Here is a 26,990-nt window from a genome sequence, read left to right as displayed (position 1 = left end):
TTGGCCCATTCGGATGCTCTAAACAAAGGTTATAAATGGGGGACGTGGCCCACTGAGTGTTGTTTTTAATTTTTCAACACTTAGAAATTGGAGGATTTCGCATTTAAACACTCCAGATTTCTCTTGGAAAATCTGAAAGGTCGGCCGCCCGCCGGGCATAGGACACGGGCTGGCGCAGAGCAGCTGCACCTCCTTAAAGCAAAGGCACCATTTCCAGCCTCCATGGGTCCCAGCTGGCAGGCTGCCTCGCTCCCACACGCAGCTCGTGTCCCAGGTTGCATCTGAGTGAATGCCCCGGACTCCCACGTTTGCTCTGGGATCAGCGAGAGCAGAAGAAAGCTCCTTATTGAGAGGGTATGGCATTGCGTGCCACCGAGGATTCCCGGAAGGCCCCCAGCGGGGACATCGCTCACCTTACCAAAGCGCCGCGCAAGGAACCGGCAGAGGAACCGCCGCCGCGCTCACGGTAAGGCCCTGCGGTGGGGTTTCCCTAGGCGGTTCCCTGTCTGTGTGAACCACGGGAGTGGCGGGCAGGGCTGTTTCCCTGTGCTCAGCCCCGGCTCTCCTCGCAGAAGCACTCCATGGCCTGCCGTGCAGGCTACCCTTAAGAGTGGCTCCATTTTATTTCTTAGTCTTGTTTTACTCTTTTTCTTACATTTATCTTAGTATAAGGTTTGCATCTTTCGAGAGTAAGACCTTCAGTTGTTGGAATAAGGCAGTTTCTGTCCCCTCCATATACCTCGACTGTAGAACCTCCTAGAATGTGTTATACTTATTTGTTAAATACTGGCCTCCCCTACTAGAGGATGAAGATGGGGCTGGATTTTATTATCACCGTGTCACTGATACTGAGCCCAGTGATGTGTGTGCAGTGGGCGTTCAACAGGTGTTTGGAGAATGGGATTAGAGGTGTTGAACTAGCATAGCAGGGATCCGCGGAACAGGCAGAGCAGAGGTTGGACGTGGCAGAACTTCTCAGACCAGATGGATGGAAGGGATCAGTTAGTGTGTTCTGCTCTTGTCCTCTCTGACTTAAGGAACATTCCACTACTCTGTTTATAGTATCACCTAAGTATATGGAGTTTGGAGAATTCAGGAGGGTTTTCTGGCGGGGTAGAAAGAAGATTGGCTTTGGAGCTAACTAGGAGTTTGAAACCCAAGAATGCGTGTGTTTCTTTTTTAAGTGATTGTGGGGATTCTGCTTAACATTTCTGAGCCTCCTATAGTTTTTGCTTCCAAAAAATCTTTAACTACCTTATCATTTTACACTGTGAGTCCTTACACAGGCACACCTCTCAGGGTAGAAATCTGAGAATACCTATCTATGCAGATATACACTAGACATATTAAAACTTATTAAATAATTTTATTCTTTTCTCCTTTATATTACTAACAGTAGCCCAGTGTCCAGCATTTTAGAAAACCTGAAGAAATAAAAAAAAAAAAATTAGGGGTTTACACTCACATGTATAAAAATATATATTCAGATAAGCAAATATCTGCTCATTACATTGCCCAACCTTGAGTGCCAAAAATAAATAAATACCTGCCAATCAAATGAGAGGGCTAGATGGTTTTGCTAAAATTCATTTTAACATCTTTAACTGACCAACATGTGCTAATGAAATTCAAGTTGAAGTTATAGCCGGTTAGTGTGAAAGAGAACACTGTGTAGCCACTGAGTATTCCTTAAGCAGAATCTGCTTTGTGCTTTGAACACAGCTTGGTTTCAACAGGGAGCAGCAAAAAAAGTTCAAGAAAATTTCCAACTTTTCTAATAACCGCCTTATAAAAGAAAGGGAAAGATATAGTAAGTATTACCACCTTATAATGGTCGTGAAAATCAGAATTGTAGGTTTACAAATCTCGGATAACAAAAGCCAACACAGTAAGATTCTTGGTTAGTTAACTTTGATTTTTAAAAATCTACAAAACATAAAATATTTGCTTGCTGGTACAACAGATTTAGCGCACAAGCAATCACCTGAAATATCTTTTCCTCATCAAGTACTTTAACAGTGCAAAGGATCAGCTGTCTCAGCTCACACATTCGGTCACCGAAACCTGAAGATGAACCATCTCAGGGAGGTATCATTGCCAAGGAAAATGCAAAGCAGCCCCCAAAATACAATGATTCTCTCCTGTGCCAGACTCTCAAAGGGAGAGATGCAGTTTCTTATAGGAGACGTGAAACAAGTAATTCAAAATGTCCATAAACGAACATAAGATACAGTATTGAACCTTTTGACACAAAAACAATAATTATATTGCTATTTGGAACAGTATTCAACATGGACGAGGAGATCCCGGTGTTCGGTGGCTGGATACTGTATATTGCACTTGGGACATTCCACCAGGCTTTCATTGAGTGCAGCAGAGGGACTTTTTGGTGAGGCAACTTTTACTCTGTTTTCAGACTCTCCTTGGAAAGTGACTAGTGGCTCTGTGAAGGCAAGCTCCCGAAGCTGCTTCTGAAAAATATATGATTGGAGGTGGTTATAAATTACCCAGATGACCCACAAAGTACTAGGATTGGGCGTCTACATGGATAGGTTTTATTAAAATACTTAGAGCCGGGGCACCTGGGTGGCTCAGTGGGTTAAGCCACTGCCTTCAGCTCAGGTCATGGTCTCAGGGTCTTGGGATAGAGCCCCACATGGGGCTCTCTGCTCAGCAGGGAGCCTGCTTCCTCCTCTCTCTCTGGGCCTGCCTCTCTGCCTACTTGTGATCTCTCTCTCTGTCAAATAAATAATTTTAAAAATCTTAAAAAAAAAGAAAATAAAATACTTAGACCCAAACGTAGAGGGAGACCCATGTAACGAGGCTAACAAAATTTGCTAGGTTTTTTTTTAAAGGGGCAAGTTCAGCCATAAAAAAAATAAATAAGTAAATAACATAGGGGTGCCTGGGTGGCTCAACCCAAAAGTGTCTGCCTTCTATTCAGGTCACGATTACAGGGTCCTGGGATGGAGCCCTTCATCGGACTCTCTGCTCAGTGGAAGCCTGCTTCTCCCTCTCCCACTCCCCCTGCTTGAGAGACTCAGTGAGAGAGTCTCTCTTTGTCAAATAAATAAAATCTTTAAAAAAAAAAGAATTAAAAGTAGCAAAAAATGTTAGCTGATCAAACAGGTTACACACAGAAATGATGAAAAGTATCGCATATTACCTTCATAACTTTCCTTTTTCTTTTTTTTTTTTTTTTTTTTGAGGAACTTAGACTAGTTGATAAAGTCTAAAAAGGAATAACGTAAAGTATACTCTAAAGATAAAATGAGAGCAGGGACACAAAAGTACAGGAAAACTATGGATTCTTTTGTATACCCTCCAGCTTCCTATACTTTGAAAAACAGTAACAAATTAATTATAAATTTCAACTTCAAATAATATAAATCGTCAAAATCAATTATGTACTAAAAAACAGTCAAAATGTATTTTGTCTTTGATTCATAAAGAAGCTACAAATGATTTTTTTAACAACTGGGTTTTTTTCCTCCTTCAACAACTGAGGAATTCTATTCGTAACATTTTGCCATCCGCAAATATTCTGCTTTACTAGGATCATGTATGAAATATGTGCTAATGGGACATAAACACAAACAAACATGGATCCCAACAAGCTTGGTCGAAAAGTTTATTAGTAAGATGAAAACAGTAAGTCAAAAATTACTTTCTCATAGAAAAAAGTCTTATTTAAAAGGTTTATGTTTTAAATGATTATGTGTTCAATGTAACCCACAAAATGTGCTTAGCTCAATATGCCTAAAACAGTGTATTAACAGGAACAATCCATTATCACTAAAAATGGCATTTCTTCCTTTCTTTTTAAATAGAAAACCATAGTTTCAGTAGAGGATTTACAACTGCGCTCCCTTCCCCCCACACTCCCCAAGGGCAGCCCCTGTGTCCTGCCTCAAGAATCCACATGCTACACTAGGGGGTGGCGGGAGTTGGGGGACATACACGATCCCAGGTACCGCCAAGGCTGGCACGATGCAGAGGCACATAATGTCCCTTTCCAGGGCTCTGAATTGATGCTCAAAAGGCAGTGGCTTCAGATGAAGCAGGGGTTCTACCTATGATTTGAGAAATAGCCACTCTTAAGTTGTATCCTCCTAGTTTGGGAACCGGTCTGATAAATCAATGGGAAAATGAGAAAATGGTAGCAAGAGAAAGAAAAAGAAAGAGAAAGAAGAAAATGAGTTTTAGTTTAACCATTCCAGACTCACCACAGATTCCAACTGTGTTATTTGATTTCTTGCTTTTCGGAGCTCCTTAAGAATGACATGCAGCTGGTGCCGCATATTTTGACGGTCAAGTTTTTCATTTTCAAAGTCTAAAGTACATGCCTGCATCTGGAACAAATGCCCGGGACAAGGAAATCATGGGTTAATATATACTGTCCAGTTCCCCTGACTAGAAGCTTGAACGTTTTTATTAGAGGCAAGCGTGTGCCCTCCCAGCAAGAATTCATCTGAGGACAATGAGATGTTGCTAAATGAAAAAGCTACAGCTACAGTTCAGTTCAGTTCAGTTTTCGGTTTATCCAAGGAGCAAAGCCCACACTAAGTGTAGGTGAGTGAGGAGGAGCTTCAGAAGTTGCTGGTTGGACTTTCTCACCCCCCCACCCCCCTCTTGTGGGGAAGGGGAAGAAGGGAAAGCAATGGCTGTTCCCTGGTTTGGAATACACTGAAAACCTCTGCTCTCTGTTCTGAGTTCTCTGGAAGTTATAAGGTAGCCCTCTCAGGGAGATCCCATTAGGCTAGAGTAGGGACTACAGAAGCTGCATGGGGAAGAGTAAAATTTTCCCAGGCCAACATCACCCTGTCAAACAATTGCCATCTCAGCCAATTTGGCTTATCTTAAAGACAGGAATACATGACTATCAGACAGTCACTAATTTTTTGCTGTTATTAGAGTTTATTAAAAACATCTTGCAGGGGCACCTGGCTTGCTCAGTTGGTTAAGTGTCCAACTCTTGACTTTGGCTCAGGTCATGATCTTGGGTTTGTGAGATTGAGCCCTGCATGGAGCATGGGCATGGAACCTGCTTAAGTTGATTCTCTCTCCCCATGCCCTTGCCCCTACCCCCTACCCCCTGCTCAATTGGTTCCCCTCTAAAAAAACAAAACAAAACAAAACAAAACAAAACAAAAAAACAAAAAAAAACCTCATGACTTTCAAATGGTTCTTCACAGAACAGGGCAAATGTGAGGAAACATCCCATTTCCTAACAAGTTTAGAAAATATAGCAGCAACCCTGAGAAGTACCTGTTGTTCCAACAGAGCTACCCTTGTTTGTTCCTCTTGATGCTTTAGCAGAGATGTGTAAAGAAACTGGACCTGTCAGATGTAAACAGAGCCAACACTGTCATATATGATCTTTTACTGCATGAGCTGGGATGCAGGAGAGGCTCACAAATCTCACATCTCTACTGGGGACCACACCTGCTCGCCGGGCTGAGTCACGGCCGCTGCCTGTCGGGTGGCTATCGACTGAAGCAGCTGAGCAGTCCCGCCCTGGCTGAGAGATCCCTGGGGCAGACTGCATGACGTCAAGGAACAGCACCCAACTCTGTAGTACACACACCCACTTCCCTGGAAGTTCTAAAATCCACTAATATTTCTGAGTAGGATAACAAAGCTGGCAGTGTCTTGCCCTCCTTGCCTGCAGAGGTGGAATAAAATTCCCAACCATTTCTGCTTCATCTTTTGTAAATATCACTGCTTGCGCCTGTAGGCAGAAGCCAGAGTGGTAAAGACTAAGAGGGCAAATGTTACAGACTGTGTTTTAATCCCTCTCTCAACTTTCAGATGTTTAAAAATGACTTCCTATTCCAATAGTAAAAATGAACATCTGCCCAGCCCCTTGATTTTACAAAGCACTTTCACATTCTCCCAGCTGACCTTCACAAAAGTCCCAGGAAGCAAAAAGAGATTGTTGTGACTAATTTGACACATCAGAGATCTACAAGTCAGAGAAGGTAGCTGATTTTCCCGAGGCCACACGTCCTGAACTACAGGCCAGGTATGGACCCTGAATAATGTTTTTTATACTACCCCATGCTGCCCAGCAAGATTTCAATGAATGGTTTCTGCTGCAGTAGTATGCAGTTCTAATCATCCTAACTTAGCAACTCCACTGTCACTGACACAGACATCCTGGCAGAAGGTGGTGAGTATAAGAACATGGAAGGTGCTGTGTAAACTCACTTGAGCAAACTGTCTTCATGATCAAAGGGCCAGCCTGGGAACCAGTGCCGATTCCCCTCTTCGCTTCACACCTTCTGGCTTCTCATACACCCGTACCTCCTTCTCACAGAGAGCCTCTGTGTACAGGAGGGAATTCCCAGTCACTCAACTGACTGGTTCCTTCTTGCCAAAAGGCATTTATCCAAATACCATCTCTGGCCCCTAATATCTCCGTGTCACGTTGTCCTGCTTTATATTCTTGAATTTATTTGGTAATTTTGGTGCTTGCTTATGGTCTGTTTCCATTCTAAAGAAGAATCCCATGCAAGGCAGGAACTTGTTTTGCTCCTTGCTGGTTCCCTAGTGGTTAAAATAGTCCCTGACACTGGTAGGTACCGTGACAATTTTGAATTCGGGAGCATGGAAAGTCTTACTTGGGCTCACCTGAGATAAGAGCTCTTCCGATCGCTTCTTCTCTTCTTCAAGTTTTTCCCGAGCAATATCATTCTCTTCCTTGAGCTTTTGTATTTTCTCTGTTTTATGCCTATTGTCTTCCAGATGTTGTACATCTGCCTTTCTTTGTGAAGACAACAGTTGATTTAAGTCTTGAACTTCTTTTTGGGTTTCTTCGTATTTTCTTCGAAATTCACTAAGTTCAAAACTCAACTGAGTTATGGTCTGTCGTTCAACCTCAAGATCCTTTTTTGCATTTGCCAAAAGATGGTTGTAATATTTTTGCTTTTCTTCTTGAAGATAACCTTTGACAAACACATCAGGCACAACACACTTTATATAATAATATTCCTGAGAAGTTAAAACTACACACATTTCTATAAAACAGATCTTACAAAATGAAGAGATAGGGTTGCTGACGGAACAAGAAAGAATTCAGGTTCATTATTTGAAGTAAACCTAAAAAACAGAAGAACTGGAAACCGTAATATAGCTATTCTATGGGAAGGGAAAGTAACTAATGTCTAAAGAAGATAAATCAACAAATGGAGACATAAGCTCATTATTTATATATATAATTACCAAAATTAAAAACAAAAATGTTAAAAGCAGCAGCCCTGATGGGAGGGAGAAAGAGCAACTGGGATGGGAAGGAAAGAGAGGCGAGGCCCTTCTACATTACTATCAAATTACTCTAACAAGAGCTTCTATTACTTTGATAAAACACGTACACACAGAGAACACTATATCACGAAAGAAAGAAATTAGACTTAGCCCACCACTAAAATCTTACTTTAATATTCTTTCTTTCCTTTTTTTTTTTTTTAAAGATTTTATTTATTTATTTGACAGAGACATAGTGAGAGAGGGAACACAAGCAGGGGGAGTGGAAGAGAGAGAAGCAGGCTTCCACCAAGCAGGGAGCCTGATTTGATGCTGGGCTCCATCCCAGGACCATGGGATCATGACCTGAGCCAAAGGCAGAGGCGTAGCGACTGAGCTACCCAGGTGCCTCTCTCTATGTGTAATATTCTTATAATGGCATTACAATAAAGTAATGTTGTCCCTAATTCTTTTTGTATTTTCTTTTTTACCATTATCTTCATTTTAAATATTTAAACATGAAGCTCCAAGATTAGGAGCCTTGTCTGCCTTTCTTTAGCCTTCTCTTTACATAATTCAAAATTCAAACTTCAGTCCTATTAGGGCTGTCAGTCTTCTAACAAATGCTTCGCATGGGGGTTTCTCTTCCTTTCTCAGCTCATCATCTAGAACTGCTGAACCGATTTCCCCGTCTGTAAGATGAGCCCTCTTGCCCCACCTCTTAGGGTTCTTGTGAAACTCCATGCAAGGGAAACTGCAAAGCACTTGGCAAAAAGCCTGCCTTCTCCCTAGGAGCGTTCATTTCAATTTTGTGGGAGACTCAAAAGACTGAATTATCAGCTATAAGATGTATTCCTTCTCCTGGGAGTGATAGGAATGTGTGAAAGGAAGCAGAGTAAAAAGACAATCAGTGACAAGGCCAACTCCAGGAGAAATGAAGTTGGAGAAGATCTTTGAAGGTGGCGAAGGACGTGGACGAAGGAGAAAATTTCAGAACGGCCAGAGATCCATGACCCTGTGCCTCTGCCCCTTTTCTTCAGAAAACAATGAGAAAACAGACCTGCTAACATGGTCTTTCTTACTTCAGAGTTATAAGACTTGCTTAATTCACTTTCTAACACATTTATAAAAATCCAAATTTGACGAATCTCTTCTTTTGGAAAATGTCAGGCAGGCCTACCCCAAAAGAACATTTCTATACCAGTACCTTCTGATTCAGCCTTTTTGGTCTGCTGTGGGAGTGAATGAGCAGCTGTTTCTGATTTCTGTTCCAACTCGAAGATCTTGGCTAAAAGTCCTTTTACGTAGGCCTCCCGCTGTTGATCATACACAAGCCACTGCTGATTTTTCTCCAGAGCCTCAAAATGAAAATGAAAGCAAATCATTAATAAAATTTTAAAAATTGAATCCTTAGAATGGATGAGACCCCCAGTGATGTAGCCTTTCCAAGTACAAAGAAATTGTCATGGGTCATATAGTAGAAATCTACACTACTACATGGCTTGCAACCTGGAGATCCGTTGTGACGTCAGGCTCCTTCAGAGCACCTCACACCACAGAGAAGCCGTGTTTTCATGGGGCCAAGTTCATTTGTCTGCTGTCTCCTACACACAGTTTGCTTTGCATCTGTCCATGTCTTTCTCCATAAACTAGAACACCTCTGTGGCCAAGGTAAACAAGCCCTGCTCCAGAGACTTCCACCCTACACAACTCCGCTCAGGAGCTCCCCACGCAGACAGAGACACAGTCAGACCCAGCACCCTGGTCTGCTGGTATCGCCTGCCCAATCTTGCTACCTCTTTCTCCTTCACAGATGTTGCTGTCCAGTAACCCGAACTCTGAACTCCATCTCACGGCTACTTCTCAGAGAATCAAACATAAAGAGCCGCTACCCTCTTTATCACCAATTCTCATCCTTTACATTCTTACATCACAAGTAAAAATCCCACACTGCGATCACTCACGTGATTAGCACGGGGGCTTAAGAACTCAGTTGTTAACATAAATATATGGCTTCATAGTTTTAAAATTTATATTTTATCAAACAATAAATCATTTGACTAAACATCTTCAGCTTTTTATCTGTGGTTACTATGTCTTTCAAGTAGTAAGTTCCTTGAAGTGGCAGACCATGCTCTTCTGAGAGGATTCCTAGCTTTGTGTATAATATGTACTCCAGAAATCACTTGGTGATAGGATAATACTAATAAAGCAGGCAGTGTCTGTTTATGTTAGTTGGTAACAGGGAAACTGATTCATTTTACTGTCACTGCTAACATCGGTTTTTAATTTTGGTTGAATCTTTCTCCAGGAAACTAGACAGGCTCTGTTTGGCTTACCTGGCCACCTAGCCTGAGTTTGAAAACCTCATGCCACCTGATCTGTGGCAAGACACTGGCAAAGCCTCACAGAAGAAACTACGTTAACTTAAGTGGGTAAGACGAGGTGGTATATAGGCACAAGGGCATGAAGATTCATGAGGTGGTGAATTATTATCAACTAGGACAAATTCATATATCTTCTCAATCTAGCTCTCACTGTTCTTAACAACTTGATCCTGGAAAATTCAGTCAAAGGCAAAACCGAAGGAGTCTGCCAGGCCAGCCCACTATCTCCAGCAATCACACACAACCCTCCCCCTCCGTCCCCTACCCTAGTTTTGTTATTGAAAGTGGGGCATAGATTCAAGTTGAAAGCTAGCAAAAAAGACAACTGTCTGGTGGTGCTGGGGGGTGGGGGGTGGGGAGGGAAGCCTAGAAATTCTTATACAGCATCACCATGGCAATGAAATTATAACAGTTCTCTCCTCTCTAACCTGGAAGTTCAGTCTAAGGAGATGGGACTGTCCCTTTCTCTTTCTTAGTTCCGGAGAGGCTGGGAAAGTAAGTCCCAATGACCATTTGGTAGAGAGGCCAGTACATCTAAGCCTGATGTCACATGTGTAAAATGTTATGAAGTATCCCAGAAGGAGGCCCACATAATGACGTGAATGCCCCTTCACAATAGACAAGCTCATTTTTGCTGAGTCCTTGGGCCCTGGCGCCTGCACTATGACCCGTCAGCCCCCACAGGGATGCCTACTTAAGCAATGTTTCACTGTTGGATCTTGGTAAATCCTGTTTTTGGATTAAGAGAAAAAAGGAAAAAAGTCTCCATATTTTGCTCAACAATACAGAGTCTCATTTGAAAGGTGATTTCCCCATTACAAGATTAAGAGGAGACACAGGCTATCACCAAAAGCTTTCGGTTGATTAAAACAATGATCACTATTTTGAGGGGGAAAAGAACTACTCTTACTAAGTTCAGTTAAACCTTTCCCCTTTTCTCCCAAAGTGCTAAATCATTTTAATTATATTAGTAATAGAATTTCTGAAAGCTTCATGACACCACTTGCTAAAACTGAAGCTGTGATCCTTTAGGCTAACATTAAAATGGTCCATAATCTGCCTCTTCCCATCTCTTCAAGTTACAGCCTGGCCATTCATTTCTGGCCTCCACTGCCACCTTGCTGTCCACACAACTACACACACCCTCTGAGCCCAGAAGGCCCTAGAACTCCTCCCTAGATCACCTGCCCACTTAAATCCCAGGTTTTCATCAAGTTCCCATGCATCCAAGCCCGTCTTTCAAGGCTCCTCACCAAAAGTGTCCTCATCAAGCTCCCTCTCCTGTGGAAGTCAACACTAATTTTAATGTCCATTCAGTCTATTTGACATCTTACACTCATGACCTTGATTGTGTCCTGATGGTAGTTCTTATCTAAACTAGATCATGAGCCCCTGGACAGTTGGGCCCAGGCTTGTTTAGAATTTGTATCATTCCATTCATGTACTTGATGAACAATGGTGATGACATGGAGTTGGAGGAACAGTGGTTCCCAAGAACCAGCAAGCACCCATGCAGGTCTCTAGTCCAAACAGAGGTTTGAGAGTATTCGGGAAGGGAGGAAAAGGCATGAAAGAATCTAGAAGTTCCTTATACACAGTAGAACAATCCATTTAGAATGATTCAAAAAGAATCGAACACTTTCAAAAAACTATCACTCATAAACCAAGGAATATATGAAAATGAATTTCAAACCCCTTTGTAACAGAACTATCATAGCTATTTCTATGATTTTAACAAGTGCCTCATATGTACCCCTTGTGCCTTAATTCATCCCAGACCTGTTGGAATCTATTATCACCAATGGTGGAAGTAACAGGCAGGACATATCATTTCATATCCTTCGGTGGGGGGGGGGGGCAAAAAAAGATAGTACAAACATAAATTTCTTGCCAAAAATTTGCCCAGTCCAAGCAGACTGAAGTAAAACTGGAATACATTTCCAGAAATGCTCAATTCTTTTTGAATCACCCTGCATTTGTTGTAAATGTACTGAAAAAGGAGGGACCCCCCCCCCACATGCTGGCGTCTCACCCTAGGGGGTGAGGTGGGAAAGTGGTAAGGACTGGACATTCTCAGTTGTGCATCAAGGCATCTTCTTTCAGGGTAAGATTTTCTCTCCATTTAAGATAAAAATGGCTGAGCCTCAAGTCTGAAAAGATCTGTCTATATAAAAACTCTTAAGTCTAGAGAGTTCCTCTAACCTTTGGTAGGCTCCTTCCGTGAGCATTGTACAGACTCGTGAGCATCTAGACATGGGGCTTAAAGAATTTTCCGTGTCTGTTTTCTGTAGAACTAAGAAATGGATTAGAGAGACAGAGGCAGCCTCTGGGATCAAAGACTTAGTCCAGGGCCTTCCAGTCACTTGGCCACACACTTCTCTCTGCACCTGTCGGGCAGTTATAACGTGAGTCTTCCTCACAGAGCTTAAGGGTTCATTTGTAAAGTAGAGATAATGTACATCTTCTCTGTATTACACTCTCAAATTTAGCTGACAAAAGAGGTAATGTTATAGGACCCAAAAAGCATGCACGTATCCAAATATTTATAAATCATATGTGTTAGATGCTAAAGATACCGAATTTTATATAGAATTTTAAAATTGTCCATAATTAAGAAACATTTCAATATAAGTAATTCAAGTCAGCATTGGATGGTAATGAAATTATCTTCTTTTAAATGAACCTGTCCATACATTACTTAAGTAGGAAAAACAACTATGGGATGAAGATTTGAGGTGCAATATTCTGAAAGGCCAGGTGATGGCGATGTTACTTCAGTAAAGGAGTCAACATTTCTTTTCCCCAGGCCTCTTCTCACCAACTTCAGCATTTGCTTTCTTCTCTAAATAGTATGAATAATAAGTGGATTTGATGGTCATCAATAAATGCTGATATTAGTTTTGCATCTTTAGAGTCACCACTGAATTATTATCTCTTGCAGGTTTGTGTCCTCTCCGTATCTGTTAGGCCTGCATTTAACATTTCCTCTTAAGTTATCAGTAAAAATAAGGAACAGAAGTGGGCAAAATTGACGAAACTGGAATATGGATGGTAGATTACACAGAAGTATAGTGTCCGTGTTAAATTTATTGAAGTTGCTATCTGGGGGCGCCTGGGTTGCTCAGTCGATTAATCATCTGCCTTCAGCTCAGGTTGTGATCTCAGGACCAAGCTCTCTCCTGCGTGCTTCTCCCTCTGCTCCTAACCCCACTTGTGCTCTCTCTGCCTCAAATAATAAAATCTTTAAAAAAAATAAAATAAAGTTGTTATCTGTATTGTAGTCACATAAGAGAACATCTCATTCTGAGGAATAGATACTGAAGTATAGGGGTTTTAAGGTCCATAATCTATGCATCTCACTCTCAAACAATTCAGAAAAAGAAATATGTGTCAGGGAGGGTAGGGTGGGGACTGAAAGAGGTATAAAATGGAGCAAAATGTTAACAATGTTTGAATTTTAGTAAAGAGTATATGTTTGCTCTACATACCATTTTCATTCTTACGACTTTTCTATAAATTTGAATTTTTTCTAAATAAAAAATTAATAATTATTTCTTTCCTACATTCTGCTTAAAAATCAGATTTTATTATTTTTTAAAAAGATTTTATTTATTTATTTGACAGAGAAAGAGATCACAAGTAGGCAGAGAGGCAGGCAGAGAGAGAGGGGGAAGCAGGCTCCCTGCTGAGCAGAGAGCCCGATGTGGGGCTCAATCGCAGGACCCGGAGACCATGATCTGAGCCAAAGGCGTTGGCTTAACCCACTGAGCCACCCAGGTACCCCTAAGAATCAGATTTTAAAAATTAAAAGCAGGAAATGCCTATATCAGCTGCCTCTTAGCCTATCTGGTTTGCAAGTTAATGACACTGTACAGTGTTTACAGTACCAACTCCGTGTAATTATTTCAAAATGTCAGTCAGACCAAAATGGTAGTGGAGGAATGACACAGCTAGGCCTTAAGAAAGGTAAACATGGGTTTTTAGGGCTCATTTTAGCATAGCAAATACTGATTCTTTTTTTTTTTTTTTAAAGATTTTATTTATTTATTTGACAGAGATCACAAGTAGGCGGCGGGGAGGGGAAGCAGGCTCCCTGCTGAACAGAGAGCCCAATGCGGGGCTCGATCCCAGGATCCTGGGATCATACCCTGAGCTGAAGGCAGAGGCTTTAGCCCCCTGAGCCACCCAGGCACCCGCAAATACTGATTCTTAAAATAGGTGGGCAAAGTGTTCCAGGTAGATTTGTGGGAGCTTAGAGCAGGGGTGAGGGCCTGGAACTGCTGAGCTCCCAAAGCAGGATCATGGGGCAGCCACTGTGCTTAGCAGAGTGACAGGTTGCTCTCCCTGGGCTCACAGACAGCCACAGCTAAAACATCTCTTGCTTCTCAGATGTGTAAGTTAATACAGCAGTAGCTGGGAGCTTATTGGAAAATGCAGAATCTCAGGCCCTACCTGACCAGTAAAATCAGAATCTGCATTTGATGAAGACCCCCTAGTCTCATAGTCACATGTGAGTCTGGGAGGCCCTCCTCAATCTAGACCATTTGAAGGTGAGTTGGGTTAAATTTTACTCCACTTATCTAAAAGCCTCTCTAAGGTAAACAGAGCAGAGGAGCACAATGCGATCCTTAAGCTGGAAAGATAAAACAGAACAAAAAGCTTGGGTATGCACAGGTAACATTTCAAAGTTACTTTCCTACAAAGAACTGTCATTATCTGAGAATAACTTTAACTGGTATTTGAAGCAGTTGATGCTGAGAAACCTAAAATTATATATAAGTTTCAGACAACAGCATATATTTTCAGGTACTAATAAAATTCAAATGTTCTAGACACTGGCCATATAGCAGTGAAAACACCACAGACACCATTCCCTCAGTAAACATATACCAATGTAAGGCTCATATAATAAAGTAAATAAACAAGTAAGTTTAACAGTAATGTGTGATGAGGGGGAAAGTTACAAAAGCAGGAAAAGGTAACAGGAATTGCCTTGGAGCTATACTATTAGAAAAGGTGGCTAGGCAACTCTCTGGCTCAGGCCCCACTCCCTCCACCCCTCCCACCCAAGAAAGTAACAACTGAGTATTATACGATGAAGTGGGGAAGCGGGTCCTGAAGATATCTGGGGGGGGAAGAGCGTGGGTGGCAGGCAGAGGGAACAGAAAGAAAAAGCAGTGAATTGAAGGAAAAGCTAGAAAGCCTGCAAGGTTGGAGTAAATAAAGGGGGAAAGCAGGAGGTGTGTAGATTTATTCATACGTACATGCATCTGGTAGGTACTGATACACACAGAATGATAAAGTTCAGTATAACATACAACACAAAGAACTTCTCTTTATTTTACTTTTTAAAAAATTTTATTTATTTACTTGACAGAGACACAGTGAGAGAGGGAACACGAGCAGGGGGAGTGGGAGATGGAAAAGCAGGCTTCCCACTGAGCAGGAAGCCTGATGTTGGGCTCCATCCCAGGGCCCTGGGATCATAACCTGAGCCAAAGCCAGAGGCTTAATGACTGAGCCACCCAGGCGCCCCACAAAGAACTTCTTTTGAAAGATCTTTAAAAATTATGTTTCTACTTTATCTTAGTTAACTGTAAGTGAATTACTTTGATAAGGTTACTATAGTACCCCACCATACAGACACTCAAGGGATTTAAATTCTTTTGAAGATCAAATAGACCTCAAAGTACACTTGCTAGATGAAATAAAACAGGAATCTTAAGAGGAACTTAGAGGAGGGTAGACTTGCCAGTTAATATTTCTGGAATCAAAATACCTACCTAATATTTAACTCAAGAATTTTATACTTTATGTATCTGGTACTGAAACTTGAAAAAATACACTGTGGATAATAGTCTTTATTCAATTCTCAATGAAACACATCAATCTATTTAAGACATAAGTCTGAAATAATATAGCTTTACCAAATATCTAGAATGACCTCATATCAAATTCTATAGAAATGAAGCACGGAGTATACAAAGAACATGTTCCCTTTCAAACTACAAAAGCACATCCTGGTTCCAAAGGAAGAATTTCTAATGAATGGGTAGAATCTTTCATGGATAAACAAGAGAAGAAATTATAAATTAAGATACACCATAATAATACAATAAGATTTAGGCAAAGAAGGAAAGTTTTTGAACTACTGAGGTGATTTCTAGGACTTTCTCACCTCATGAGACCATGGCTAGAGGAAGTGGCCCTCTAGAATGTCTAGAAAGAGACTTATAGGTGGTAACCTAGGGAGATAGACTGTTTTCAAGTCACACCATCAACTCTGTCAAATTCCATGAAATTTAAGAATGAATGAATTTACCTTCTCTTCCCATAACTTAGTAAAAGGAAAACGAGGGGTGGCTGGGTGGCTCGGGTCATGATCACAGGGTCATGAGATCAAGCCCCACACTGAGCTCCACACTGAGCGTGGAGTCTGCTTGTCCCTCTCCCTATGCTCCCCCTCATGCTCTCTCTCTCAAATAAATACATAAAATCTTAATAAATAAATAAATAAATAAATAAATAAAAGGAAATGAGCTTACATCTTTCAACTGTATTTCCATTTCATGAATATCATTCATCGATGAGTTGAAGCAGTTTGTAGCCACAGTCTGAAATAAACCAATATTAGTTAATATCATAAATTTAACAAGAGAAGTTTCCTCATTATATCTGGTTCTAGGATAACACAGTATACTTCACAAGGGCATCTCAAAATCCAGATCTAGTACATGCTGACGAACCATCATGCCAGGTGATGGGTACCAGAGGAGAATGAAGATCTCCTGGAAATGCTCGCAGCAGATTTCAAACCTAATTTGACTTCTGAGGTTCTCTGGATCACTAGCATAACCTCAGTGCATAAGAATTGCCCAGTGGTTCTCACGAAAATTAGACAAAACAAAACAGTCGGGCTATTTAAAATGAAATCTGGAAAATATTAAGTTGTCAAACAAAAGATAAAAGTTGTCTTCTAGAATTATATTTGTATTAGTGGTATTAATTAGTATTAGCTCATACAGATTATACAGAACTCAAAACATAATTTCTCTTTTTTTTTTAATTTTCTCATAGAAGAAATAGAGGTTGGATGGTTGGATGGTTAGGTATCCAGACTAATCAACAAAATTCATAATAAGCTATATTTCAGTCTAACAGCTTTAAAGAAACAGACTTGTGTGAACACTGGCAAGAAATCAGAAAATACTTTTCTCCAAAGATACTCTAGACACTCACCTAGTAGCCCTTTATCCCTCTTGATTTAGTCCTCTTGGTTAAAAACTTGGACAGAGGCAGTTCACCAAACCTCCTCCCTTTTCCCCCTGAGCACATTGTGAACTGTATGTCCCAGCTTTCCCTGCAGTTAGTGAGACCACGAGACTGAATTCTGTCCAATGGCATGTGGGCATAAGTGAAATATGCCAATGCCAGGCCTGGCCCCCAGATGCTGCCCTCATGCTCCACATGCTCCCTCTAGCTCACAGCTGTACACAGAGGCTCTGGCGCAAGGACAAGGAAGCCACTGAAAGGGAGAAAGCTGGATCTGAGTGACTCTGCAGAGCAAAGCCTCCTTCACTTCCACAGGCACTGGACTGTGACATGAGGGAAAAATGAACATTTGTTGTATAAGACCATGAGATTTGGAGGTTGGTTGTTACAGCAATAAAATAGGCCGACTAATACAGAAATTAATGTGGATAGCCCCCCAATTATTATAAGAGTATATTTTCTAAAGTTCTCATTTCTACCAGGATTTGTGTTTCCATATTCAAAAGTGGAGAAACTAGTCCTTGAGCTTTAGGAAAATTTTAGGCAACCACTTTGAATCTATAATTTTCACAAATTTTAGCTGTGTGAAAATTCTCTAGGAAAACTTAACCTCTTTAAATTCACCTATAAAACTACTCAACTGCCCATCGATAAGAGTACATATAAATGTATTGATTCAATCATTCTGACTCCTCTAAATGGGAGAGACAGTGCAAAGACCTTTAAAAACATTGAGATATTATATCTGAAAGCTACAGATTTTCTTCTATAGGTGGTATTAATAGTTGTAGTGTTAGCATTATCCAAACGTTCAAAATTACAAAAGAATCAAGGATTTGATCAGTAAGAAACCATTTACTGAGCACTTAATGCCAAGTACTATGCAAGGAGATTTACATATATTACAACATTTGATCTCCAGTATTGTTTCTCTCTCTCTCTCTCTCTTTTTTTTTTTTTTTTTTTTTTGGTACCTCTTTATCTCCTTCACCTATTTTAATCTCCAGTATTCTTATCCTAATTTTACCAATGTGTAAACTGAAGTTTAGAACAAGGGTCTGGCGAATTCTAGAATTGTCTATAAGGCTAGAAAGGGTAAGAAATTTGTTCAGTCACACAACTAGCAAGTGGCAGAACCAAAATCTGAAATCATACAGACAAAGCTTTCTTTGTACTGCTACACTAGTTTAAACAAAAGAGGGGGAGCAAAAGCACTTGTAGCTCAAAAAAGTATACCTGATATTGTAATTGTGTATCTCAAATTTGAAAACAACAAAATGAAGCCTATTGTCCTCAGGATAGAAACTACAGGAATAAAAGCTGAAGAGAACCTTCTTAGATGTTGTGGAGACATAGTGGATTCTGTATTCTGAATATTCTCTTGCGCAAAACAATTGTCTGGGGAGTGGAGGCAGCCATATTAACTATTTTTGCTTATGGAGAGGGAACCAGGCTATGAATAAAAAAATAACCTGTTAGTATACTATTCTGTTTCATCACTTGATAAGGGTGTTTTAATAAAACCACTCTTCACTAGAATTACAAATTGTATCAGAAAGGAAAAAAATCTGGGTTTAAAGAAATGGTGAGTACCTGTGATAAGCGAAGTGTACTGGCTTTGCTTTCAAGCTCAGCAAGCCTTGCAGTGGTAGCAGACAACTGTTTTTTCAATACATCTGTCTCTTCAGACAAGGATTTCAACAGCTGTTCCCTCCTCTCGCCTTCCTTTGTTTTCTCCTCCAGCTGTTCAAGCAATGCAGCGTTGCTGTACCTGATTTTCAGCTGCTCTCTGAGGCGCTGTATTTCTTTGTCTTTCTCTGTGAGGTGATAAGCATTCTTTTCCCTCTCAGCTTCCAGGACTCGAATTTTCTAGATATAAACTAAGAAAAATCTTAGAACAAAGCCAGGTCAAACATGAAAATAAACAACATACAATAAGCATTTATGAAGGATTTATCATACATCAAGTCAGCATTATACTAGACACCAGGGCCAAAAAGAAAATGAAGCCAAGGTCCTATGCTCAGAGACCTCATTGAGAGGTAAACCAACAGGTGAATGCAGTGTGGTAAGTGCTATAGTTAGGGGATATATAAAATAAATGCGACACAGACACAGAAAGGAGAAACCAACTCTGTCAAGAGTGATCAGAGAAAGCTAAAGAAAAGCTGGCTCTCACAAGAATATCTGATGATCATCCTTTCATCTACCAGTTTTAATCATCTTAAGGCTAAAAGTAGTCATACAAGAGCTACATGCTCATCAATGAACTTGAAGCAACAGAACTTAAAAATTACAAAACATTACAAATGGATAAAAATGCATTCATTAACTTGTTTTTGTTAACAAATGATTTGATATCAGATGTAAAAGATGAGCTTTGAAGGAGGGTTCACATTTTCAAGGATTTAAAAGATAAAGAAGGCAGCTAGTTAAGCGGCTGTGGACATAAGGGACAAAAGCACCTCTGGAGAGCCGGTAACAAGTTAACAGAATGACTTCACATGCTAACACGGTAAAAACAACATATAACTACAAACTTGCTTGGGCGTGGAAGGGAGAAGCAGTTGTTCAAATATAAAATGGGGAAACTGAGTTAGATGACCCTGTGAAAATGATGAGGGGATTTTAGTTGCCTTAAGCCCAAGATAAGGCGGTAGTATGATATAATTTTTTTAAAAAGCCCATATAATTTTAGGCTTTTGAACAGTTTAACATCCAGATTACTGGAAATAATAGTGCAATTTCAACTTGTGTTTGCCACTGTGCACAATACTGGGTGCAAAGTTCAGAAGGAAAATGAACACATCACAAAGTGTTCAGGAAAGTAACCAGGATGTTAAGAAGTTAGAAACTCTGAAGAATATGGGGTTGGTTTACAGAAAACCAAACTATGGAAAGAACGTAGATGTCCATCAACAGATGAATGGATAAAGAAGAGGTGGTATATAGATACATTTGTATCTTTAGGGTAAATACCAAGTAGTACAATTGGTGTGTCATAGAGTATCTCTATTTTCAACTTTCTGAGGAACCTCCATACAGTTTTCCAGAGTGGCTGCACCAGCTTGCATTCCCACCAACAGTGTAGGAGGGTTCCCCTTTCTCTGCATCCTTGCCAACATCTGTTGTATCCTGACATGTTAATTTTAGCCATTCCAGCTGGTATGAGGTGGTATCTCATTGTGGGTTTTTTTTTTTTTTTCTCATTTTTCTCATTGTGGTTTTGATTTGTATTTCCCTGACGCCGAGTGATGTTGAGCACTTTTTCAGATGGTCTGTTGGCCATCTGGATGTCTTCTTTGCTGAAATGTCTGTTCATGTCTTCTGCCCATTTCTTGAATGGGTTATTTGTTCTTTGGGTGTTGAGTTTGATAAGTTCTTTATAGATTCTGGTTACTAGCCCTTTATCTGATATGTCACTTGCGAATATCTCCTCCCATTCTGTCAGTTGTCTTTTAATTTTGTTGACTGTTTCCTTTGCTGTGCAAAAGCTTTTGATCTTGATGAAGTCCCAATAGTTCATTTTTGCCTTTGCTTCCCTTGCCTTTGGTGATGTTTCTAGGAAGAATTTGCTGTGGCTGAGGTCGAAGAGGTTGCTGCCTGTGTTCTCCTCAAGGATTTTGATGGGTTCCTGTCTCATATTTAGGTCTTTCATGAGTCTGTTTTTGTGTGTGGTATAAGGAAATGGTCCAGTTTCATTCTGCATGTGGCTATCCAATTTTCGCAACACCATTTGTTGAAGAGGCTGTCTTTTTTCCATTGGACATTCTTTCCTGCTTTGTCAAAGATTAGTTGACCATGGAGTTGAGGGTCTATTTCTGGGCTCTCTATTCTGTTCCACTGATCTATGTATCTGTTTTTGTGCCAGCACCATACTGTCTTGATGATTACAGTTTTGTGAAGTCTAGAATTGTGATGCCACCAACTTTGATTTTCTTTTTCAACATTCCTCTGGCTATTTGGGGTCTTTTCTGATTCCATATAAATTTTCAAATTATTTGTTCATTTCTTTGGAAAAAAATTGATGGTATTTTGATAGGGATTGCATTAAATGTGTAGATTGCTTTAGGTAGTGTAGACATTTTCACAATATTTGTTCTTCTAATCCATGAGCGTGGAACGTTTTTCCATTTCTTTGTGTCTTCCTCAATTTCTTTCACTAGTACTTTATAGTTTTCTGAGTACAGATTCTTGGCCTCTTTGGTTAGGTTTATTCCTAGGTATCTTATGGTTTTGGGTGCAATTGTAAATGGGATCAATTCCGCAATTTCTCTTTCTTCTGTCTTGTTGTTGGTGTAAAGAAATGCAACTGATTTCTGTGCATTGATTTTATATCCTGACACTTTACTGAATTCCTGTATGAGTTGTAGCAGTCTTGGAGTGGAGTCTTTTGTTTTCCACATAAAGTATATCATCTGCAAAGAGTGAGAATTTGACTTCTTCTTTGCCAATTCGGATGCCTTTAATTTCTTTTTGTTGTCTGATTGCTGAGACTAGGACTTCTAGTACTATGTTGAATAGCAGTGGTGATAGTGGACAACCCTACCATGTTCCTGACCTGAGGGGAAAAGCTGTCAGTTTTTCCCCCATTAAGAATGATATTCACTGTGGGTTTTTCATAAATGGCTTTGATGATATTGAGATATGTACCTCTATCCCTATACTTTTAAGGGTTTTGATCATGAAAGGATGCTGTACTCTGTCAAATGCTTTTTCAGCATAAATTTTTAAATCTAGTAAGTTCCTAACTGCTTTATTGATTATGCCATAACAAATTATAAATTAGAGAACCTGAAATATAATTTTACAGTATATAGTTTAACAATATATGTGATGATTTTATCTCAAAAAATCTGAAAACAAAGATTACTTGGAAAGCAGCCAGTATATATGATAAAATGGGTTTTTAAGCACGCACATTAAAATCTGAACTCCATTGACACTTAGAAATTGTTAAAATTTGATTTTCTACATTTAGTGAAAGAGAAGAAAAACAATTACAATGTTACTGGGAAAATACTTTCTCACCTCTAACAGTAAAGCTTATTACAATTTGAAAAGGTTTTTAAGGCCACTCACCTCCAAAAGTCTGTGTCTGTCTTTATCAGTCAACTTTCCTTTTCCACTTGTGATTTCATCCACCGATGTTTTTAAGGCCGCAATTTCTCCCCTAAATTTTTCTAATGCAGTTTCTGATTTGGAGTTACTAGGCTTTGATCCCCATTTACCTTTAATTAAACCTTTGGGACTTCTGGAAGACATCCCTGAAACTAACTGTAAAAAAAATAAAAACACAATTATATTTTTAAATAAGTCTAAGTTTAGAAGGTCAAGTCTGAAGCTTGAAAAGGTCTAACAACCTATTTGCTAAATAGAAGAACATTTCCCTCTCCATAGACGTGACATAACCAAACCAGTGGGATATGGGAGAGGGACTGGGAAAGTCTTCTGGCTTGCTGGTATCAATATTTATTTTTTAATCTAGGTAGTAGATGCATGGGGAGCATTCATCTCTTAAAAATATGTCAACTTATCTTGATGCACACTGAGTAATGTACCAAATTGTTGAATCACTATATTGTACACCTCAAACTAACATAACACCATATGTTAACCATACTGGTCTTAAAACCAAAAAGTTTTTAAAATATGTCAACTTGGATGCTTATGTTTTGTGCAGGATTCTGTATGTGTATCATGCTTCAGTGAGAAAGTTTTGTTTAAAAAAGGGGATCAATGATTAAACCATTAAGTGGACGCTGAATGAAATAGATCACAAACACATATTTTACCCAAGAATAAAAAGCTAGTGGTAAATGATATAATTCTGAGAACATATATTCTGAGAACATAAGCACTGAATGGCATTACTTGACATAATGATATGTCCTATTTTAGAAGATAGACCTAGTTCAAATCTATGTAAATAGTCAGCTGATAGAGTACAGTAGGGAAAAGTGAGGAGAATCCAAGATCAGGAAAAAGAGGCACAATACTCAAGAATTAAGAAGAAGAGGCCAAATTAAGTAAGAAGAAGCTTAGAATCTGCTAACAGTATTAGCTAACAGTTTAGGAGAAGTGTATATTAACTCTAGGAGCAAAATCTATAGTGAAAAATACTGTGGATATAGTAATAGTAGCTTTAATTAGGGAGATTAAAAAGCATTTGCCACCTTTTGGTCCTAAGATAAAATAGTGATGATGACTGAGAAATTTAGAGGAATATGGCATCATTCATGCATTCAAAAAATGTAAGAAAATCTGATTTACCAGGCAGCATAAATCAGAAAAAGAGAGAAAGAGAGAGAGAGGAAGAAACAAAAGAAAAAGACATGTTCCCTTACAAAATGGAATTGTCAATCCAGTAAAGAAGGCAAGAAATAACAAAGACACAAATTCTCAAGTAGTAAAGTTTCTCGAGTTGTAAAGTTAACACTACATAGAAAATGAAAAGTAGTGAGAAGTGTTTCCAGTAAAAATTGAGGAGACCTAGGCCTCTCTGTAAAACTGACTTTTGGGGTCATACTGTATGAAATCAAAGAGCCTGAAAACACTAGAGCTGTGTAAACTAAGTTGAACAGACCATCTAGCGAAGGTTAATACTGGATTTTTGCCCAAGGTGGCAGACTAAGATAACTAGTAAATCAATTAAGGCTAATGCAAGGCTATGGTATCTTTTTTTGTTTTGTTTTTGTTTGTTTTTAAAGATTTTATTTATTCACTTGACAGAGATCACAAGTAGGCAGAGAGGCAGGCAGAGAGAGAGAGAGGAGGAAGCAGGCTCCCTGCCGAGCAGAGAGCCCTATGCCGGGCTTGATCCCAGGACACTGGGATCATGACCTGAGCCAAAGGCAGAGGCTTTAACCCACTGAGCCACCCAGGTGCCCCAAGGCTATGGTAGCTTGAGAACCTGCTGCCACAGGAAGTTCTTCCCGTAGGGTTCTGCTAAGAACACATTGTTGACATAGTTTAATGGGTTGATAAGACAGAAAACTATTTTTCAACCAAATCACTGAAACACAGAATGGTGGAACTATATAGGTCATTAGAACTGGAAGGAACCTATGGACATTAGTTCCTGACCTCTGGACAGAACTCTTGCAATGAAACACTCTCCTGTTTCTAGCTTCTGGACTGGACCCTGCTGGGATCTCACAGCGCCCCACCACTTAGTCCTACCAACCTCCCTTCCCTGTTTCTTCTATCCCCCGGCAGGCTGATACTCACAGGGCTCACACTTCTCAAACTTTGACCCACTGTCCCTTCTTCAGGAAGCCTTCTCTCTGTATAAGCTAATATGCCATAGGACACACTGTTTACTCCCACCCTACATCTGCTTTTTAAATTTGTTCAACAGTTGTTTCAGGGGCTGAACTTTGCCAATTATTTTTGTCACTCACAGCACCTAACAGCAGCTGCTCAATACGTATTTCTTGCTTGGCTGAAGAGATCTTAGAAATGCTGGACAGGAGGTGACCGAACAAACCGCGATCCAACAACCTCCACAAGGCATAGGCTACAGGCCACATTCTTCCCAAGCGGAGGCAAATCTTACAAAAACGGGGCGCCTGGGTGGCACAGTCGGTGGTTTCAAGCTCAGGTGGTGATCTCAGGGTGCTGAGACGGAGCCCCAAGTCGGCTCCCTGCTGGCAGGGCTGCGTAAGAGTCTCTGTGCATCGACTCTCCCTCTCTCGCAAAACAAACAAATAAATCTTTTAAAAATCTTACAAAAACCCTCACACGGGAGCTGTGTGGGCAAACAGGGAGGCAAAGGAAACCTGCAAAATGAGACACTTTTTTTTTCCCCCCACCTCTAAAGTGAAGATGTTTGTAGAACAGACTGAACGTGCTTGGTAATGGGCAAATTGATGTTTTCACGAAAGACCCTAGCCAAGTCGCTTGGCCTCTCTGTGACAAAAAAAAAAAAAAAAAAAAAAAAAAAAAAAAGGAAAGAGGATGGTAGTACCCACCGCAAAGCTGTAAGGAAGGTTCAACACGCCGAAGATCCTGAGGCTCCCAACCCGGTGCCAGGCAAGCGCCAGGGAAAAGGGACATATATCAGGACGGGCAGAGATTGAGTCGAAGCCGACGCTATCCGCCCGCTGATCCCGCCTCCCTCGCCGTCAGATCTGCCTCGGGGCTGCGGGCCCTGGTCGCCCTTGTCACCCTCGGCTGTCGCCTCCCCACCGCCAGCCGGCACCTGAGGCCAGTGCCGGCGTTCGCGTCGGCTCAGTCACACCCTGCGGCACGGGCGCCGCTTCCGGGAGTTTGAATCCCGCGGCTGCGGGGCGGGGCACGTCACTGCCGGCGGGGGCGGAGCCGGCAGGAAGGGGGGGCGCGCCACAAGCGGCGGGCTCGCGGCTCCCCGATTGGCTGCGGCCTCCAAGGGGGCGTGGCCTAGAACTAGGACGCGAGGTGGTACTGGGGTGAGTCTGAAGGAGCCGGGGTAGGGGCGGGACTGAGGACCGAAGTCCTGTTCCTGGGTCTGCAGCCCTATTCTGGGGCTTTCCCTGGGCTTTTCTGAAGACTCCGACCTAAGGCTCGGTGTTCCCTTCTGAGGAGCTGGTTTGCGTTTGTCTGCTTTGGGGATGAAGCACATTACTGTGCTCAGTGAGCGAAACCCAGTAACTGAACTGCGACTAACTCGTTCTGTATCCTTGAGCATCATTTGCCCTTCTAGGTACCAGTTTTGCCCGTTATAGCATGAGAGAACTGCATTCCCTAAGGGCGGACAGCCTGTCTTCCCATTGGGCTGAACCTTTCTCCTGCCAAAAGTCAGGGGTGGAGTACTGGGGAGTGTAGCAGGTAGGAGAACTGATAAGCACCCCCAGACTGAGCTCAGAGATTACGAGCCCTAGAGGAGAGGAGGCAGGCGTTTGCTCCAGATTGCTGTCGTCTGGCCTGATGTCTGTTGGTCAAGTCTGGGACTTGCTTAGCCTCTTTAGGGGCCTTATTGCTAAAAGGAAGAGGCACAGAGAGTGTTTGACAGAGCCTAACCTTTCTCTCTTAGACCAAGTGTAAACTCACCAGAAACTTAATAAAAGGATACAGTAGCAAAACGTCCTAGGAAAGCAGTGTCACATAGCAGTAAACACGAGATTAGAATTGCTTTTAGTTCCTGACTGCCTCTCACTGGATAGATGTGTGATTTTAAATGTTATTTAATCTCCCAGAGCCTCGGTTTCCTAATCTGTAAAACAGTGAGAATGGATATAAGAATTAAATGGGAGAATCTGTGTAAAGGGCTTGCCATTTAATGCTCAACTTGCTATTTAATGCTCAATAATTAGGCATTATTACACAAGAAGCAACAATCGGGCGCCTGGGTGGCTCAGTGGGTTAAAGCCTCTGCCTTTGGTTCAGGTCATGATCCCAGAGTCCTGGGATCAAGCCCCGCATTGGGCTCTCTGCTCAGCAGGGAGCCTGCTTCCCTCTCTCTGTCTGTCAAATAAATAAATAAAATCTTTAAAAGAAAAAAAAAAGAGGAAAAAGCAACAATCACTCATGTAACTAAATAAAATGGATGAGAAGCTGGGTAGAGAATTTTAAAGATTTTTTTTTTAAACACAAGAAGATAACGTTTGATTCCTGCTTCCAAGGAGCTCACATTTCTGATGGAAAAGTGAATAGAATTGGGCTTTTTCACATCTGTTGTGATAAAGTATCAGATGGGATTGGGGTGGGAGGAAGTCGTGGCAAAAGACAAAGGTGGGTGTGAATGTTATGCATTGCCCACAGTTGAGAGCAAGGGCAAAATTAGTTTCCATAGAAATTTGCAATAATTCTTAGAGTGACAGAGAAAGAAATCACTCTGCTCAGTTTTGAGCCAAATGGGGAGTAAAGAAGAGGGAGAGCCAGGGGTGGGGGGTTACTCTGTGAAGAGGGCGGGCACCTGGCAAATCAGACCAGCAGCTGGGGCCCTGGTGCCTGGGCCTACTGAGCCAGACACCTCAATGACACATCTGCTCCCAGGTCCCTCTCTTCTGGTGGGAACTCCCCGTGTGACTGGGGACCCCTGAGGAACAAGAGCCCGTAGGAAGCTCACTGGTCCTGTGGTTTGTTAAATTTTGTAATTATCATTAT

At 41.0% G+C, this 26,990-nt stretch overlaps 1 protein-coding gene across 1 annotated transcript; it reads right to left on the bottom strand.

Annotated features, from left to right (window-relative positions):
• Positions 1-1,346: 1,346 nt before the first annotated feature.
• On the bottom strand, positions 1,347-25,192 carry CEP55 (centrosomal protein 55). Its single transcript, XM_082721352.1, has 9 exons — positions 24,878-25,192; positions 21,987-22,181; positions 18,498-18,773; positions 16,178-16,246; positions 8,453-8,603; positions 6,634-6,947; positions 5,269-5,340; positions 4,227-4,352; positions 1,347-2,471 (listed from the first exon to the last, which is right to left on the bottom strand). Exons 2-9 carry the CDS (start codon positions 22,167-22,169, stop codon positions 2,271-2,273), a joined length of 1,392 nt encoding a protein of 463 aa, XP_082577478.1. The 5' UTR covers positions 22,170-22,181; positions 24,878-25,192; the 3' UTR covers positions 1,347-2,270.
• Between the last annotated feature and the right edge of the window lie 1,798 nt (positions 25,193-26,990).

This window comes from Mustela nivalis (assembly GCF_964662115.1).
Source record: "Mustela nivalis genome assembly, chromosome: 2".
In the NCBI taxonomy this organism is placed as follows: Eukaryota; Metazoa; Chordata; class Mammalia; order Carnivora; family Mustelidae; genus Mustela; species Mustela nivalis.
Note: the sequence above shows the minus strand (reverse complement) of the source record. Positions and strands in the feature narration are given on the sequence as shown.